This window comes from Protobothrops mucrosquamatus, unplaced genomic scaffold (assembly GCF_001527695.2).
Source record: "Protobothrops mucrosquamatus isolate PMUCROS unplaced genomic scaffold, P.Mucros_1.0 scaffold101, whole genome shotgun sequence".
NCBI lineage: Eukaryota > Metazoa > Chordata > Lepidosauria > Squamata > Viperidae > Protobothrops > Protobothrops mucrosquamatus.
In genome coordinates this window covers 612,969-630,490 of record NW_015386474.1, presented here as the reverse complement: position 1 = coordinate 630,490, position 17,522 = coordinate 612,969, and the positions used below count along the sequence as shown (strand labels likewise).

The 17,522-nt window shown below is 41.2% G+C and overlaps 2 protein-coding genes across 2 annotated transcripts in view; both read right to left on the bottom strand.

The window, feature by feature from the left end:
- The window catches only part of ISM2 (isthmin 2), a 23,777-nt gene extending 15,677 nt beyond the window's left edge, over positions 1-8,100 (bottom strand). The window contains 1 exon segment of the mRNA XM_029283464.1: positions 7,963-8,100. Within this exon segment, the coding sequence (XP_029139297.1) occupies positions 7,963-8,100 (138 nt within the window).
- A 7,031-nt stretch (positions 8,101-15,131) lies between these two features.
- The window catches only part of SPTLC2 (serine palmitoyltransferase long chain base subunit 2), a 49,839-nt gene continuing 47,448 nt past the window's right edge, over positions 15,132-17,522 (bottom strand). Inside the window, exon 12 of the mRNA XM_015812615.1 lies at positions 15,132-17,107. Coding sequence (XP_015668101.1) covers positions 16,988-17,107 — 120 coding nt within the window. The 3' untranslated portion in view covers positions 15,132-16,987. The remainder of the gene's footprint in view (positions 17,108-17,522) is intronic.

Genomic DNA, 17,522 nt, shown 5'->3' with positions numbered 1-17,522 from the left:
GTCTTGTTCTCTGTAGGCTACTTCCTTTCACTGCAGGAGCCCAGAATTTAGCTGCAGGATTAGAGAAACTGGGGATGCTCCCCCTTCCTCCATATGGGATACCAAGAGGCTCTATTACCTGCAATTAGGGCTTGATGGCTTTTGAAAGACTCTTCCCCCTCCACTACTTTCATCTTGATCACTGGAGCACTTCAAAGGAGCTGGAGCTGGTTGGGACTCACATGAGCGCACATATAAGGCATCATCGATGGATTTACAAGGGCTGCACATCAAAGCCCTGGAGCCTGTCTTCCTCTCCCACAGTGAAAATGAGAGAAAACAGCAGAAAGATTGCTGGTCGCTGCTGTTTTTATTAAGGAGTGGGACCAGCACTGGCAAAAGGGCTTGTGGTAATATTTCTGATCCCCAAAGCAAATTTCTGTTATAAGACTGAAAGAAATGTGATTGCTCAATTTGGCAGAGATTCTCATACTCTTCTAATCAAGGCTTAAGAAGAGCTTCAAGGCTGAACAGTGGGATTATTACCAGATAAGGCCCACGAAGAACAGGAGAAAAGCACAGGTTTTGACCATTAAAACAGCAAATGAAGAAAAGACAAACTGTTATTTCTTTCAGGTCCATTGCTCCAACAAAATCAATGCCCCGCCCAGCTCCTTTTACGTTTAGTGAAATTGGGAGACCTAATAATAATAATAATACTTTTATTTCTGTCAGCCCTGAGACCAGGTTCTTCAGACAGGGTACATTGAATCTCAGATACCAAAATTAAAGAAAAGGTTCCAACTGTTTGGTTCTGTTTATTTGGGTGGTTGGACTCTATAATCTCTCTCCCTGACAAGCAACAGTGATCAAGGTCTGTGCCTCATCTGGTGCAAAGCTCTCTAGAAAAGAGATTAGTTATTAGGAAGTATCAACAAAAAAAGCCTCTTCCGTTAACTCAGGGATAGGCACCCTGCAGACCCCAAGTCCCTTTTTTGCAGTCCCTCTCCTCTGACTTAATTACAGGGACAGAAAATGCATGAAAAGTTTTGTGTAAGCACTAAAATAGCTTAAACAGGTTTAAAATGTCCAAAGTAAGACCTCAATTTCCCCTTCAAAATCAGGGGGGAAAAAAGCAGTAATCTCCGTTCAGCCCCTGTGTATCTTCACACCATTCCACTTCAGCTCTTGGGCTTTTCTCAAAAGCTCAGCTGAGAGTTCCTTGCATTGCTCCAGTTCTTTCCCTTCTGATTTGGGGAAATCTAACCTTTTTGCTAGTGTCTTTAATTGTGGAAATAAATTGTTTCTAATATCTCTAATTCTCATTTTTTAATTTCATTTTCCTAAGAGACCTCAATAGTTGATAGTATGTTAACTTGAATGCAAGAAAGAATGAATGTGGCCCTTAGTTAACATAAAATATAATGAATCCTTTTCACAATTTACATTAACATATTTATGAAGAGAAACCAAAATGAGAGCTTGATACTTGGCTGAAAGCATCTGAATAAATTCCTCATATCATGAAAGTTCTTAATGAAGATTGTCTTCTGCTCATTCTACCATGTAGGTACAAAAAAGTCCAAATAAAACGTGTTATCTTAACCTAATCCAGCATTCCTAGGAATGGGTATAATTGGTTTATTAGCTTAAACTGTATAAAAGCATCACTGAAATCTGGTTAGCCTAATTCAGGATTTAACCCAGAGGATGATCAAATGCAAAGCTCAGTTTTCAAGAAAAAAGCTTTATTTAACCTCAGGAGGTTGGGTTAGTCTAGATCAGGGGTAGGCAACCTTGGCTCTTTTATGACTCGTGGACTTCAACTCCCAGAATTCCTGAGCCAGCATGGCTTAGCTTGGAAACCTCTCCCTTTCCCCTCAGTGTGGCTAGCTCAGGAATTCTGGGAGTTGAAGTCCATGAGTCATAAAAGAGCCAAGGTTGCCTACCCCTGGTCTAGATAAAAGGTTTCCTTGAGCCGAAATCCTGACGACTACATGGACGTCTCCATGTAGTTTACTTGGCAACAGGGTGGAAATGCTTCCCAAAGCTATTGCTTTCTTCTGATATGTTTGTGTTGACTATTGCTTTAGCCTATAGCCCCTGGATTTGCTATGGTCCAAACCACAAATGCCAAAATTACTTCCTCTAGAAATTGCACAATTAACATTCTTGAGAGATTGGGGGTAAATTAAAAACACAATGTAAGTTCTGTCTGAACAATTTTTGACTAATCACCAGTGAACAGAGGTACCCTCCAGATAAGTTGAGATTCTGCCCTCTTTTACTCTAGTATGAAAATCAAGGAAGGGAAGGGGAGGGAAGGGAAGGAAATTTCTGGAACCCTGATCAAGAGGCGAATCTCCAGTGAAAAGAAATTGGCTGTGTTTGAGGAGACCTAGTGTGAAGAGTTATTCACAGAATCCTCATATTCCACAGAAAACAATTTGAAAAACCTTGATAATAGAGGATCATTGTGAATGGTGGCAGAAGAGATTATATACAAAGTTGAAACCACAGTAACCTTATATATAATAGCTCCCTCTGGCCCCAGATCAGAAACACAGTGAGTCTCCATTAAGTTGGCACTGTTCCTTTCTCACTTTTAACTGGATTAAAACTGCTGTGACCAACCACTGAGAACAGGCTTTCTGGCTAGCCATCAAAAGGCTTCAATGCTACTTTTAATTGTTTTGACCAGGAAAGCTACTTTTACCACCTGCTTCCTTCCTGGCTGTATTATGCTCTTTGACCTTTCTTTGGAAAGAAGGAAATGGACTGAAATGTGGCTTGTTTATCTATATTCAGAGAGAGGCAGGCAGGTTTTGGAGGGGGATCTTCAACCTGCAGTTATATCCACTAAACCAATAGGAGATGGCAGAAGAGGAAGCTTAATAAATCAGTGGGAAACAAAATTTGCAAAGTACACAAGCAGCTCGGACAGACTTCGACTTGCTTGAAGTACGTCACTGACCTAATTAATGGAATAATAACCCCCTCTGGTCTCCATATAAGACAACTTAAAGTTTATAACAAGTAGGGTTACCAGATATCTGAACAGGCAGAGAAGGACATGAATAATTAGAAAGAAGGACAAGTGTGGGGGGGAAACAAAGATACACTAACTGTGATATCCTTGACAAAAATCACAGCGAGAAATGCAAAAAATGTATTTAGGCCTACATGTACTGGTATATTAAATTATATTTTCCAGCATCAGAAATATTGATTTTTCAATCACAGTATTTTCCCAACAAATCTTTATTTTATGCTATCAATAACATAAAATTAGCAATTTTCAAATTCTACTACAGACTCATGTGATCTACAGACTACAGCAACTGTGGATTTGAAGGGGTTGGATAAAAACTGATTGATGGAAACAGGAGATAAATTAAATAATGTAAATCTAAGCTGTCAAGTCTGTTGACAGACTAGAGAAAGAAAAAATAGGCAATGTACAAGTCATAATATATGAAAGTTTAAATGACTACTGTTGTGAAAACAGTCTCCCCTCAAAGCACCAACATAAAAAGCTGGATAATATTTAATTTTAAGGCTAAACCTGCTAGACAGAGGACATGAGGACCCAAAGGTGTGTTTGCCTTTTGCCAGACGTTTGACAACCCTAGTAACAAGAAAGTTTCCCTACTGAAAAAATAAAGTTCACAATATTCTATTGGAATTATGTCTCCAAAGGCTGGGATCTTTGATTAATGTGACAGAAAATTTATTTCAAGCAATCTTTAATACTTTTTTTATTAAAAGTATTCATAGCAGTCTGACATGTAATGTAAAATAATATTAAATAATAATCAACATGTAATATAGATTATACGCAAAAGGTCCTAGATATATTCTTTAGCTATAGGTCTGTTTTAAAAGGCTAGGAAGCAAATAGTTGGAAACATTTCAGTCTGAGATCCATAGATTGCTTTTGCAATGTAAAAGCAAAGCCAGAAAGACCAATAGCTGCAGGGTTTCAATCTTTGCAACTGTAAAAACCACCAAATCTAAGATGAAATAGACATGCATACTAGACAAATTAANATATATATATATATATATATATATATATATATATATATATATATATATATATATATATATTGATTAACTAAGATATCTGAATTTCCGCTAAAAATACCCTGAAGCCATGCTTGCATAGAATTATTTGCCCATGACTAAAATACCTTCAGTCAGTCAAGAACAAAAGCATTACAAATACAATTTAGCACATCTCTCTTAAGAAGTTTTGAGAGAAGACAGAATCCAGGTACCATTTTCAGAAATATGAAAAGTAATACTTCAAGTTAATAGTAGCAAAAATGGGTGCAACTGACTTGTAGATGGTGGGCTGAATTACACACACATTAAACTTTAAAAAAATTTATTTAGCAGCCATAATGGAAGAATTCAAGACAATTTGCCTATGGATTTAATAGGATTTTCAATTAGTTCTGATATAAAAGTTAGCACATTTTACAGTGTTAAGAAAAGACACTGCAAAGTTTACATAATTTAATTAGTGACTGATGCTGTTTTCTAAGTTCAGCAGAAAGAGATTGATCAAAGAGTTTTAAGCATAACATCCTCGTAATAAAACCAGACTACTAAAAATAATTTAATATGCTGTAATAAGGATTCAAAATATTCAAATATTGGTTCAAAATTTTCAGATATTTGGGGCACAAAAGATTACTGAAAAATAAATGAATCTTTGAGTTTTTGGTTTTTAATATGCTACAATCTTACTCCTTGTGGTCACACACTACACTCAGCTACTTAAAAGCATTCTAATACAAACAGGAAAACACAATGCTATTGAAAACAAACTGGGCCTCTTACAACAAATTGAATTCACTCTTCAGATATTTTATAGGGGTACTGCAGTCCAAACAACAGGCAAAATAATATATTATTCTATACTCTCAGTCAACATATGAAGTTAACTGACATATTGTTACTACTACTTGGTGCAAATTAAACTCTTGGTATGTTGAATTATTATGAAAGTTTTTTGGTTTATTATAAAGCTCAGCCTGATGCCTCTAAAGATATTGGACTATTGTTGCCATCATATTCAGTACTACGCACCATGAGATAAGATAAGATAAGATAAGATAAGATAAGATAAGATAAGATAAGATAAGATAAGATAGACAGACAGACAAACAGACAGCTATTGGTTGACTAACTTGTAGGGCTGTAATTCAAAATTTCAACTTAGTATCTGGTTGAGATAGGCATCATGAAAATGTTCTAACCAATGAAATGCTGGGGTTTGTATGTTACAATCATTGTCTTTCCTATTAATAGCAAATGCCTTTATCTCACACAAGTTTAAATACTTTACACTAGCACAACCTACTTCTAGGTGCAACTTTTTCTTAGTTCTTATTCCAAAAGGGTTAGGGTTGAAAGTTTACAAAAATAAATTCACAATAAAATAAAATCTACAAAATAATAGAAAGGCAGATCTGTAATGAATAAATAATTAATTCTTAGCAAGTAGGTCTTTTGTCTCGCTGTAGGCATGGAATGGATGGAGTCTACAAATGTCCTTAAACAAGGCTCTGTTTCAACTATAGGCTTAAATCATTTTTAGTTCACATACTGGTATTCTCTTACAGAGCAACCCAGAAATATCAGAAAAAAACTTTATTTTCTCTGTAGAATAAAATAAGGTTTGATAGAAAAACAAACATTACAAATGTCTTATTCACCAGCTCCTGGTTTAAGGGAAATTCCTTCCCTTTCCTCAGTTCTTGATCTCAATATGTTCAGGGATATCTTACAGATCTCCTCTTCTGGAAGACAGTGAACTATTGCTTTTTGGGACATTCACAGTGAACTGCAATATCCTTGGAAAGGGAGCCCTTCCAGGTGGACAACATGAGGAAGCCACTTCATCCATGGCAATCCATTTGCCTCAATACATCCAGATCAAAAAGCCCTTTGCTGACTTCAAAGGTTAGCATGCTTTCCCAATTTCCTGTACATGTGCAGCCCAACAGCTGAAGAATGTAAGCTTCGCCACCTGGGAGCAGCTGCTGGGACAGAAAGCCAGCAAAAAGAGATGTATCAAACACAAACAGCAGCTGCAGAATAAACAGTGCTCACCTAAATGGCTTTTGGCAGCAAGAAACATTTCAGCATTGAAAACTATTGGGGATTCTCTGGTTGTTATCCATTCTAGGAGAAAAAGTTTGAAAAAAAGCCTATGTCAAGTTTAGATTTAGGAAACAGCTGGTAACTGCAGCTGCAGTTCTATGGAAAGAGAGAAAATATTAGATAAAGACATTGAGGGCCTGTGCTCTTAGAAAGAACACTACAGCAAAACATGTATTGATGATTTAAGAGTGACCCTGAGCATTCTCTGCTGCTTTAGAAACATCTCAAAATTTGCTCTCCCCAATCCTTCCCCAGTAATTGGAGTCTGCTTAGAACAGAAAGCTATGCGGAACACAGGTACCTCTGCAGAAAAATTGGCTAATTAGAAGTTCTGAAGCCAGTTCTTTTATCTGTATTATTGTGTTACCTGGGGAGTCAGTCATTATTAAGGTGACCCAAAGAAGAGTGAAAAATCCCCAAATGGCAAGAGCCACTATCTGATAATTTCTTAATCAATGCCAGGCATAAGCATAATATCTCCTTTCTGGCAATGTATTTTCTTTAAAGTGAGTTGCCATATTCAATATTCACTTGCTGAATGCAACATTAGCAATTGGGTTGATATTACAGGGAAAAAAACAGTAAAAAATGAAATGCAAGCTCTTGTATTTGTGACCGGAGATAATAATTCCAGACAACAGAAACATACAGAACCACAGCATTTCTAGTTCTTATTGGGGGCTGGGGTGGGGGTGGTAGGCAATAGATTTATTTTTTCATTCATTTACCAGATTTAAATGCTTTAACGGTTCAAAAGAGCCAACCACACTAATGTTCAGAATGAGAGAACTGGTTTTGGGCAGCACAAAGAATAGAAAACAGAAAAAATAATAATTACAATAGTAATGGGCTGGTTTATAGTTCTGGATTGATTAGACTTGTTAGAATTCTTGCAATTTGAAGTGAAAATAAATACATGCTATTTTGATTTTCTTTGAGAAACAGACATTTCTCCAGCAAAAGGGCACTCTCCTTCCCTTTCCTCCAAGTTCTTTTCAAATCTTTCTTCCCCCCCTCCCCGTTCAGCAACTATCCATTCTCCCCCCTCACCAAATAATTCTGACTAAAATAATCTGGCACATCTCAAAAGGAAAAATGTCTCCAAAATGTTAAAGCATACGCTTGTGCACAATAAGCCCCTTTCAGAATGGGCAATGGTTCAGTGCCCGTGTTGTGCTGCAAACGCAACCTCAGAAAAGGACAAAGCGGGAGACAAGAGAGCAATTAAGCTAAAGAAACGAAAGAGTAAAAAAAAAAAGCACATCCACCCACAAGTCAGAGACCACCCCATGCTGCGGCCAGTGGTGGGCATGCATTCCACACATGCAAGCAAGCAAGCAAGCAAATATAGCAGCCTCCTTCCGGGTCTGTAGGGAAGGTGCAGCAGCAGCTGCTTCTGCTGCTCGCTCTCCCCCCCCCTCCCCAACTGGAGCCACCATTTACCCACAGTCTGTGACAGGTCAATTATGTCCTGCCAAGACAAGGACAGGCGTCATAAAGGGAGAGAATGACGCCTGTAGGTCAGGAACAAGCAGCAGGAGACAGAGGGGCTCCTGCCTTCATCTCTGGCCACAAAACTGAAGAGAAAATAAACCTTACAGGAGCCCTTCAGGGCAGAGATGACGGCTACAGGGAACTTGTTCCAGCAGTAACAGCAGCTGGACCGCAGAGCCTCGCTTCATCTTTTGCTAAGGTTACAACGTTCCTCAAAACTTTTCAGAGAGCATCCCAGGCAAGGCTGTGGAATGGTCAGGGAGCCTCTGAGTGGAGGCTTGGCCCGAAGAAGGCAGGATAGGCATATACACTCACCTGCACCAAGGTGTAGTCCGTTTCTTTCGGATTGGGACTGCGCTGCTTCTTCAAGGGCAGCCCGTTGACAGCAGCAAGGGAAGTTGTCAGAAACAGGAGGCTCAGGACAAGCACAGCTCTGCCTCGGCCTTTAGACATCTCTTCCTCGTAGTCCAGCGCAGCGCCCTTCCTTGCAAGGCTTATCCCCCCCCCTCCCGTTCCCCCCGCTGCGAGGCCGGCGAGCAGGAAGACCGGCCGCGGCGCGCGCTAGTCCACCCTCGCCGAGGCAGCCCGGTCCTCTGGCCGCTTTTCCGCTCCTCTTTGGAAACGGTCGGAGTGAAGGATATCGGATGAGAGAGAGAAAGAGAGAGAGAGGGAGAAAATTGGGCGAGGGAAAGTCTTGCCCCCCCCCCCTGCCACCGCCCGCGGCCTTCAACCCGGCTCGCGTTTCCTCCGGTCTCTCAGCTCCGCGCCGTTTTCTGAGCACCAGATTTTATTGCCCGGCTTTTGAGCTGGCGCCCCGTCAGGAGCCGGTGCTGAAGGAAGGCAGGCAGGCGCTGGCGCGAGAAAGAGCCGCAGACTGGGAAAGGTGCAGGAAGAAGAGGAGGAAACGGCTCCCCTCCGGTGTCCCGCGGCGAGAAGTCCGATTTCTTCCGCCGCCACTCCGGCTGGCCCCCCGCACGTGGCTCAGCCGTGACGCCCAGTTAATCTCGAGAAGCGGCGCTCAGACACTCCCGAAGCCGCCCGGTTTCCACGGAGCGAAGGCAGTGAAACGCTTCTGGCTCGGGAGGTGAGAAAACACGAATCCCTCCGGCCGAGCAATCTCTTCGGGTCGCCTCAGAACCGCCGCTGCCGTCTCCTCCTCCTCCTCCTCATCCCGAAGCCCGGATCACCTTCGGAAGAAACCCACGTGCCCCCGTGGCCGATCCACACGTCGCCCACCTCTGGAACCCGGCCAGGCGCCGCGTTTCCCGCAGCCGCCGCATCTCCCGGCCTCCGATTACCTCGGCTGCTGCTGTGCCTGCCGCAGCTGCGGCGAGCTCCCGGCCGCTCCTTTGCCGGAGGCGTCCCATTTCGTTCGCATTTTGCAGGCTGCGCCTCGCCGCCCTTCGCGTGACTCAAGCCGCCCTCGAAGACTCTGGGCAGCTCTTTGTCCTGCAAACTCTCCGGCCAGTTGCCTCGCCGCCGCTTCCCCGGAGGCCGGTTCCAAGGCTGTCGCTCCTGTGGCGCTAGGCACTGTCGCTTCCCCCTCCCACCCCGAGTCACCCTCGCTTGTCTGCCCGGCGCCGCCGCGCCGGTTCTTCCCCAACCCCGGCGCCTTCCTTCCCCGTAGCAACCCGGGGCCTTCGCTGGCTCTTCTCGGCTCGCCTTCCTTCCCTGGCCTGGCGCCCCCGCGGCTTCCTCAGTCCGGCACTTTCGGGGTGCGGACCTGCCTGCTCTCGGATTTCGCGCAGCGCTCGCCGTCTCCTCGCGCGCTCCCTGAAGCCGAGCTTCGTCCGCAGCTCTTGCTCTCCCTCCAGCGGTTTGGCTTCCCTCGCCCGCTGCCTTCCGTGACGTTGCCCGCGGGAGGATCCTTGCTGGCAGGCCCGGGCGTGAGTGCGTGCCACGGGAATGAATAACACGCACCCGCGCAACACCCCCCCTCTCCCAGTAAGGAAAATGGAGAGGTAGAAAATCACCTGGCAACAGCTCCTGTCTGGGAGATTACTCTTACAACAGGCGTGATTTACTACGGCTTCGGGGTCCATCTTGGGACAAAACGTGGATCTGAGGTTCCAAATGATTTTCGTTAATTTGTGTTTTTATGACGTCCGCTAAACCGCTATATAATTACGTTACCACACGAAGCCAATTGTCACAAATAAAAATACAATATTTGATGCTGCCACGGTGCAAAAGCATAAATCTGAAATATTATAAATGGTACCATTTTTTCTACATGAAACCACAACTGCACATTATAGTCTGATTGGTCCCATCTCAAGTTGTATGTACTCTGCTTACAATGAGACACAATGATCACGTAACTGACCTTTTTGAGATCCAAAAGTACAACTCGGCACCAAAGTATGCTCTGGGGGAAGGATCCTTATGATTCCTATATGGCACTTGCAGCAATCATCCTGATTCATGCACAAAAGGATGAATCCAAGAATCCAAAATGAATCCATTTTGAAATCAGATTCACCTAATATTAAATAATCCGTAAATTGGGATCTCAGGTACAGAGCAAAACACTGTATAATTTATGATTGTCAGAATACACTCTGTAGGTATGAAAGATTCAGATGGAGTTCTTGAAAGAAACCTGAAAGCAATTCATGTTTTGAATCCATCTTATGCATCACAATGGGGGTCCAAAAGAATGCTGAATTTGACACTACAATGATTTCTTGTATGTAGAATAGAATAGAATAGAATAGAATAGAAAGCTGGAAGGGACCTTGAAGATCTTCTAGTCCATCCCCCTGCTCGAGCAGGAGAACCTATATCATTTCAGACGAGTGACTGTATAGTCTCTTCTTAAAAATCTTCAGTGAGGGAGCGCCCATGATTTCTGAAGGCAAGCTTTCCACTGGTTAATTGTCCTCACTGTTAGGAAGTTTCTCCTTAATTCCAGATTGCTTTTCTCCTTGATTAGTTTCCATCCATTGTTTCTTCTCCTGCCATCTGGTGCTTTGGAGAATAGTTTAATGCCCTCTTCTTTGTGGCAGCCTCTCAAATACTGGAACACTGCTATCATGTCTCCTCTATTTCTTCTTTTTTTTAGACTAGCCCAGTGGTGGCGAACCTATGGCATGGGTGCCAGAGGCAGCACTCAGAGCCCTCTCTGTGGGCACGCACGCCGTTGCCCCAGTCCTAGGCCTTCAGCTAGGTTTTATAAAAACCTTTTTGCTTTAGGCCTCTGCCATGTGCAAAAAAAAAAAAAAGGTTCAGTCAATTTCAAGTTCTCGCGGAGAAAAAAAAGATATTGCAAACTTGGAACTCATTGATTGAACTTTTTAGTCCCACTGCAGCCATGCCCACCCAATGGGCCACACCCAGCCAATGGGCCACACCCACCCGGCACTCGACAATGCGTAAGTGGGTTTTGGGTTGCAGTTTGGGCACTCAGTCTCTAAAAGGTTTGCCATCACTGGACTGGCCAAACCCAAGTCCTGCAGCCATTCTTCATGTTTTAGTCTCCAGGCCTTTGATCATTTTAGTTGCTCTTCTCTGAACTTTTTCCAAGGTCTCAAACCATCTTTTTTGTAGTATGGTGACCAAAATTGGTTGCAGTACTCCAGGTGTGGTCTCACTAGGATTTTATAAAGCAATACTAATACTTTGTGTGATCTTGATTCTATGCCCGTTTATACAACCCAGGATTGTATTAGCTTTTTTGGCTGCTGCTGCACACTGCTACCTCATAGTCAAGTGATCATCCATTAAGACTCCAAGGTCCCTCTCACAGTTGCTGATTTTGAGCCAGCTACAGATCCATCTGATGGTGGTGTTGTCTATCCCATCTTTTTCTAGCTTACTAAGTAGCAGGTTGTGGTCTACTTTGTCAAATGCTTTACTGAAGTCTAAGTATACTATGTCTACTACCATATATACTCGAGTATAAGTCGACCCGAGTATAAGCCGAGGGACCGATTTTCCCACAGAGAACTGGGAAAAATTGGTGACCCGCGCATAAGCCGAGGGGGCATTTTGGCTGTTCCTCCCTGGCCGCCTCGGCCCCCCCGGCCCTGTCAGTGAGCGCCCGGCAGGGCGCAGCGTCGCCAGGCCTCCCCCCTTCGCGCGAGGNCGCTGCCTTCCGTGACGTTGCCCGCGGGAGGATCCTTGCTGGCAGGCCCGGGCGTGAGTGCGTGCCACGGGAATGAATAACACGCACCCGCGCAACACCCCCCCTCTCCCAGTAAGGAAAATGGAGAGGTAGAAAATCACCTGGCAACAGCTCCTGTCTGGGAGATTACTCTTACAACAGGCGTGATTTACTACGGCTTTGGGGTCCATCTTGGGACAAAACGTGGATCTGAGGTTCCAAATGATTTTCGTTAATTTGTGTTTTTATGACGTCCGCTAAACCGCTATATAATTACGTTACCACACGAAGCCAATTGTCACAAATAAAAATACAATATTTGATGCTGCCACGGTGCAAAAGCATAAATCTGAAATATTATAAATGGTACCATTTTTCTACATGAAACCACAACTGCACATTATAGTCTGATTGGTCCCATCTCAAGTTGTATGTACTCTGCTTACAATGAGACACAATGATCACGTAACTGACCTTTTTGAGATCCAAAAGTACAACTCGGCACCAAAGTATGCTCTGGGGGAAGGATCCTTATGATTCCTATATGGCACTTGCAGCAATCATCCTGATTCATGCACAAAAGGATGAATCCAAGAATCCAAAATGAATCCATTTTGAAATCAGATTCACCTAATATTAAATAATCCGTAAATTGGGATCTCAGGTACAGAGCAAAACACTGTATAATTTATGATTGTCAGAATACACTCTGCAGGTATGAAAGATTCAGATGCAGTTCTTGAAAGAAACCTGAAAGCAATTCATGTTTTGAATCCATCTTATGCATCACAATGGGGGTCCAAAAGAATGCTGAATTTGACACTACAATGATTTCTTGTATGTAGAATAGAATAGAATAGAATAGAAAGCTGGAAGGGACCTTGAAGATCTTCTAGTCCAGCGCCCTGCTCGAGCAGGAGAACCTATATCATTTCAGACGAGTGACTGTATAGTCTCTTCTTAAAAATCTTCAGTGAGGGAGCGCCCATGATTTCTGAAGGCAAGCTTTCCACTGGTTAATTGTCCTCACTGTCAGGAAGTTTCTCCTTAATTCCAGGTTGCTTCTCTCTCTGGTCAATTTCCAACCATTGTTTCTTGTCCTGCCCCTCTGGTGCTTTGGAGAATAGTTTAATGCCCTCTTCTTTGTGGCAGCTTCTCAAATACTGGAACACTGCTGTCATGTCTCTTCTATTTCTTCTTTTTTTTTAGACTAGCCCAGTGGTGGCGAACCTATGGCACGGGTGCCAGAGGCGGCACTCAGAGCCCTCTCTGTGGACATGCGTGCTGTCACCCCAGTCCTAGGCCTTCAGCTGGGTTTTATAAAACTTTTTTGCTTTAGGCCTCTGCCATGTGCAAAAAAAAAAAAAAAGGTTCAGTCAATTTCAAGTTCTCGCAGAGAAAAAAAAGATATTGCAAAGTTGGAACTCATTGATTGAACTTTTTAGTCCCACTGCAGCCATGCCCAGCCAATGGGCCACACCCAGCCAATGGGCCACACCCACCCGGCACTCGACAATGCGTAAGTGGGTTTTGGGTTGCAGTTTGGGCACTCAGTCTCTAAAAGGTTTGCCATCACTGGACTGGCCAAACCCAAGTCCTGCAGCCATTCTTCATAAGTTTTAGTCTCCAGGCCTTTGATCATTTTAGTTGCTCTTCTCTGAACTTTTTCCAAGGTCTCAAACCATCTTTTTTGTAGTATGGTGACCAAAATTGGTTGCAGTATTCCAGGTGTGGTCTCACTAGGATTTTATAAAGCGATACTAATACTTTGTGTGATCTTGATTCTATGCCCGTTTATACAACCCAGGATTGTATTAGCTTTTTTGGCTGCTGCTGCACACTGCTACCTCATAGTCAAGTGATCATCCATTAAGACTCCAAGGTCCCTCTCACAGTTGCTGATTTTGAGCCAGCTACAGATCCATCTGATGGTGGTGTTGTCTATCCCATCTTTTTCTAGCTTACTAAGTAGCAGGTTGTGGTCTACTTTGTCAAATGCTTTACTGAAGTCTAAGTGTACTATGTCTACTAATTTGGTCACTTTATCAAAGAATGAAATAAGATTTGTTTGGCATGATCTGTTTTTAACAAACCCATGCTGGCTACCAGTTATAACTTTGTGTGCTTCTAGTTGTTTGCAGATCTGTTTTTTGATTATATTTTCCAGGATCTTCCCAGGTATTGATGTTAGACTGATTGGTCTATAGTTTCCTGGGTCTGTTTTCCCCCCCTTTCTTGAAGATGGGAATCACATCAGCCCTTTCCCAATCCTCAGGTACTTCCACGGTACTTCAGGATTTTTGAAAGATGTGGTGCAATGGTTCTGTGGTAACATCTGCCAGCTCCTTCAGAACATTGGGATGTAATCTGTCAGACCCCGCTGATTTATATTTGTCAAGGTTGGATAGGTGTTCTCTTACCATTTTCTTGTTTATTTTAATTTTTGTTTCTAGTTTGTCTTTTGCAGTAGGTTTTTTTGGTATGTTGGACTATAGTTTCTTTTTGTGTGAAGAATGATGCAAAGTATGAGTTAAGCAGTTCTGTTTTCTCCGTTGCCTGTTATTTCCTTGCCATCATCTCTCTTTAGTGGACTTACAGTTAACTTGACTTTTTTCTTGTTGTTAAATGTGTTGGAAGAAACTTTTTTTATTGTCCTTGATTTCTGTTGCAAGTTTTTGTTCATTCTGAGCTTTTGCTCTCCTGACTTCATCTTTGCATGTTCTGGCTGTCTGCTGATAATCAGCCTTAGTTATGCGTCCCTCTTTCCATTTTTTGTATTTGTCCTTTTTGTCTTTCAGTTTGTCAGAGAGAGCTTTGTGAAAGCATGCTGGTTTCTTCTTGACTTTGTTTTTCTTTTTCAGTGGTATTGTGCTGGTCTGGGCTTTTATGATATTTTTCAGAGTTTCCCACGCTTCTTGCGTTGTTTTCCCCTTTAGTATTTTCGCCCATGGAATCTTTCCTAGGTTCTGAGTTTGTTAAAATCAGCTCTTTTGAAGTTTAAGACTAGGTAGAGGTGACCTATGACCTTCTATGTGGATACTACAGTATGTAATTATTTGGATCTATGAGGATCCTTGCCTCTGATCACATTTTTGCACACAACTGCCAAAAATAATCAGATCTGACTGATATGACTTGTTTGCAGAAGATTAAATCTGTAATGTTGCATTTAGATCCCATGTAAAATTTATATGGACCTATATATCTGATCAAGGCTTGTCCATCATAGTAATCTCACAGGCTTCATCTAATTTCAGCTCAACATCTATGAGCGTTCTAATTCTATGATTGCCTGGCAGATAAAAATGTGTCACTATTATGGCTTTTTATTCTGCAAGGAATTTTCACCAACGTTTTAAAGAAATAAAATGTTCAGACACCTTTTTGTGAACTCTTTATTAAGCAGAACACAAGTAGATTTTGTCAAGCAGTTTCTCAGCTTAACATGCATTGTTATTTTCTTAAAAGTCATTGTAAAATCTGCTTCTCTTTTTCCTCCCTTCCCACACGGCACCCAAATTTGTATGACTTCCTCACAGTGTAAAAAAGTTGTATTTCTGGAAGAAATTAAAAAGTTAATTAAAAAGTTCATTTAAAATGTTTAACATTTATTTTAAAAATCTTGGATATATATATATATATATACATTATTACCAACAGAGAAGAGTAGGAGCACAGTGCAATTTAAGATTTTCAAATTGTAACTTATAGTGCAAGCCTGTTTACTGACTACCAAAATATGGGCCACCATTAGCTAATAAGCCTCGGGCTCCATATGTAGGGTTTTGTGGGGGTTTTTTGCTCGGTTTATTTCCCAACATTTTCTAGTTACACATAAAATGCAGACAATTTTAATATACAGTTCAGTGAAATACTGGCCCAAGAAGGTGCATTTGGCAAATGGACAACATAGAGATTTGCATTTTTCAATGCACTTATGTACTTTGAGAGGAGTTTGGTAATAATGTCACTTTTTGACATACTCTGCTTTATACATACTTTTATTGAGAAAACATCATTTTGTCAGCTGCCACAAATAGCTATATACATAAATTATTTTTTCCATCAGATCATAATTCTAGTAGTCCCCAAAATATCAATATCATGTGAAGCTCATAGAGACAAAATTGGCTCTTAATTTTTAGTTCAGATTCTTCATTCCTCTTCATAATCAGAGATCTAAACAGTCAATCTAAAATCATCATATCAGCAACTGAAATTCAGAACTTTATATAGAAAATGTTTCATACAGAAAATTCTAATATAATCAGTCAGAACTCAACCTTCAATGTTCATTCTATGATGAAGCTTGCCCAAGATAATTTAGTATGTTAGATTTACATGGTAACTATTATAGCTTCACTCTGTAGGATGTGATAATCAAACATTTACCATATTGGGGAAAATACATACTCCTTGATGGAATACATCAACTGAATTCACAAGGATATAATTTTGTAATCTCTATGAAGAAAATAGGAACAAGTAGAGTATGCATGAGTAATTCCATTGAAGAAAAAGAGAATGCTCACATAAAAATCTCTCCTGCTCTCAAATATTATTTGCTACTTACCCAAATGCAGAAAGCTTAATACTCAGCCTGAAAATCCAAAGTGGCCAATGGTCTGGAAGACTTCTATTATGCATTGATGAACATAATATTCCTTAAACTTGTATGTCAATCACCATTTTACTAATAAAAAGGCACTCTCCCAACGGCATGAAATAATGAGGAAAGGAAATATTTAGATCGATTCTTTCTGTTCAATATATGTTAATTAGCTGTCAACAATCTCCTCAAGAACCTTCATTTGACCAGTCATATATTCTGAGGAAGTTCAGACATTTGTAATGAGAAAAAGGGAAAGTAAAAGAAACCCTGCAGCATTTACTAACACACCAACAAAGTCTCCATAACAGAATGATAAGTTATGCAGATGTGTCAACAGAAGTCAATGAGATCTTATTGCAACATAAATAAGGAAGCAGCATTTTAAAAATGCAGATCAAGCACCCACCTACAGCCGGACCTTGAAGCAATGGGAATAAAATCCAGATTTGTTTGTCATTTACCACACATACTTTAACAGCTCTTGTGGCCACTTCAGTTTGGTGAGTAAAAAGTCATTCTGTATATGCTGAGCAGTCATTAAGTGTTGCATTCAAGAACCTTGGTCTTTGAGCCATATAAAGTTCTAGGGAGCATACTCAATTCACAGAAGACATCAAAAGAGTTCAGTCATCTGTCTCTTCATATGTTGTCTCATCAAAAGGTCGGTCAAGGAGAGGTACCATTCGATGACGAGAATATTTCAATAGCAAGAGGTTTCCAACTTCATCTATTTTCTTTAAAGCCTGGAAAAATAAAACACATATAAATTAAGTTTACTGCTCGAAGTAGAGAAATGCCACAACTAGGATTTAAAGAGCTAGGAATGTTATGAAGAGGCTTATAAGTAGGAGAAGTGTTTTGCTGTTTTAGTTCTTTCAAATGTTCCCTTTTGTTTCATTAAGAATGATGAAAATTCAGGAAAAAGTTTCTTATTTTATAACATCAAATGCACAGCCAATGGAATTATGATTATATCTATCCTGTACCACAATCTAACACAGCTATGGTGTGACTTTGTATTTATTTCATGGAACTATTTAATTGCAGTATGTACTGAAATGCAGTAAATGCTACGTTTGAGTGAATAAGCATACCACCAGAAAACCATTATATAAGTTATGATACAACAGGGCCAAGTGTAGACACTTGAAAAGTGAA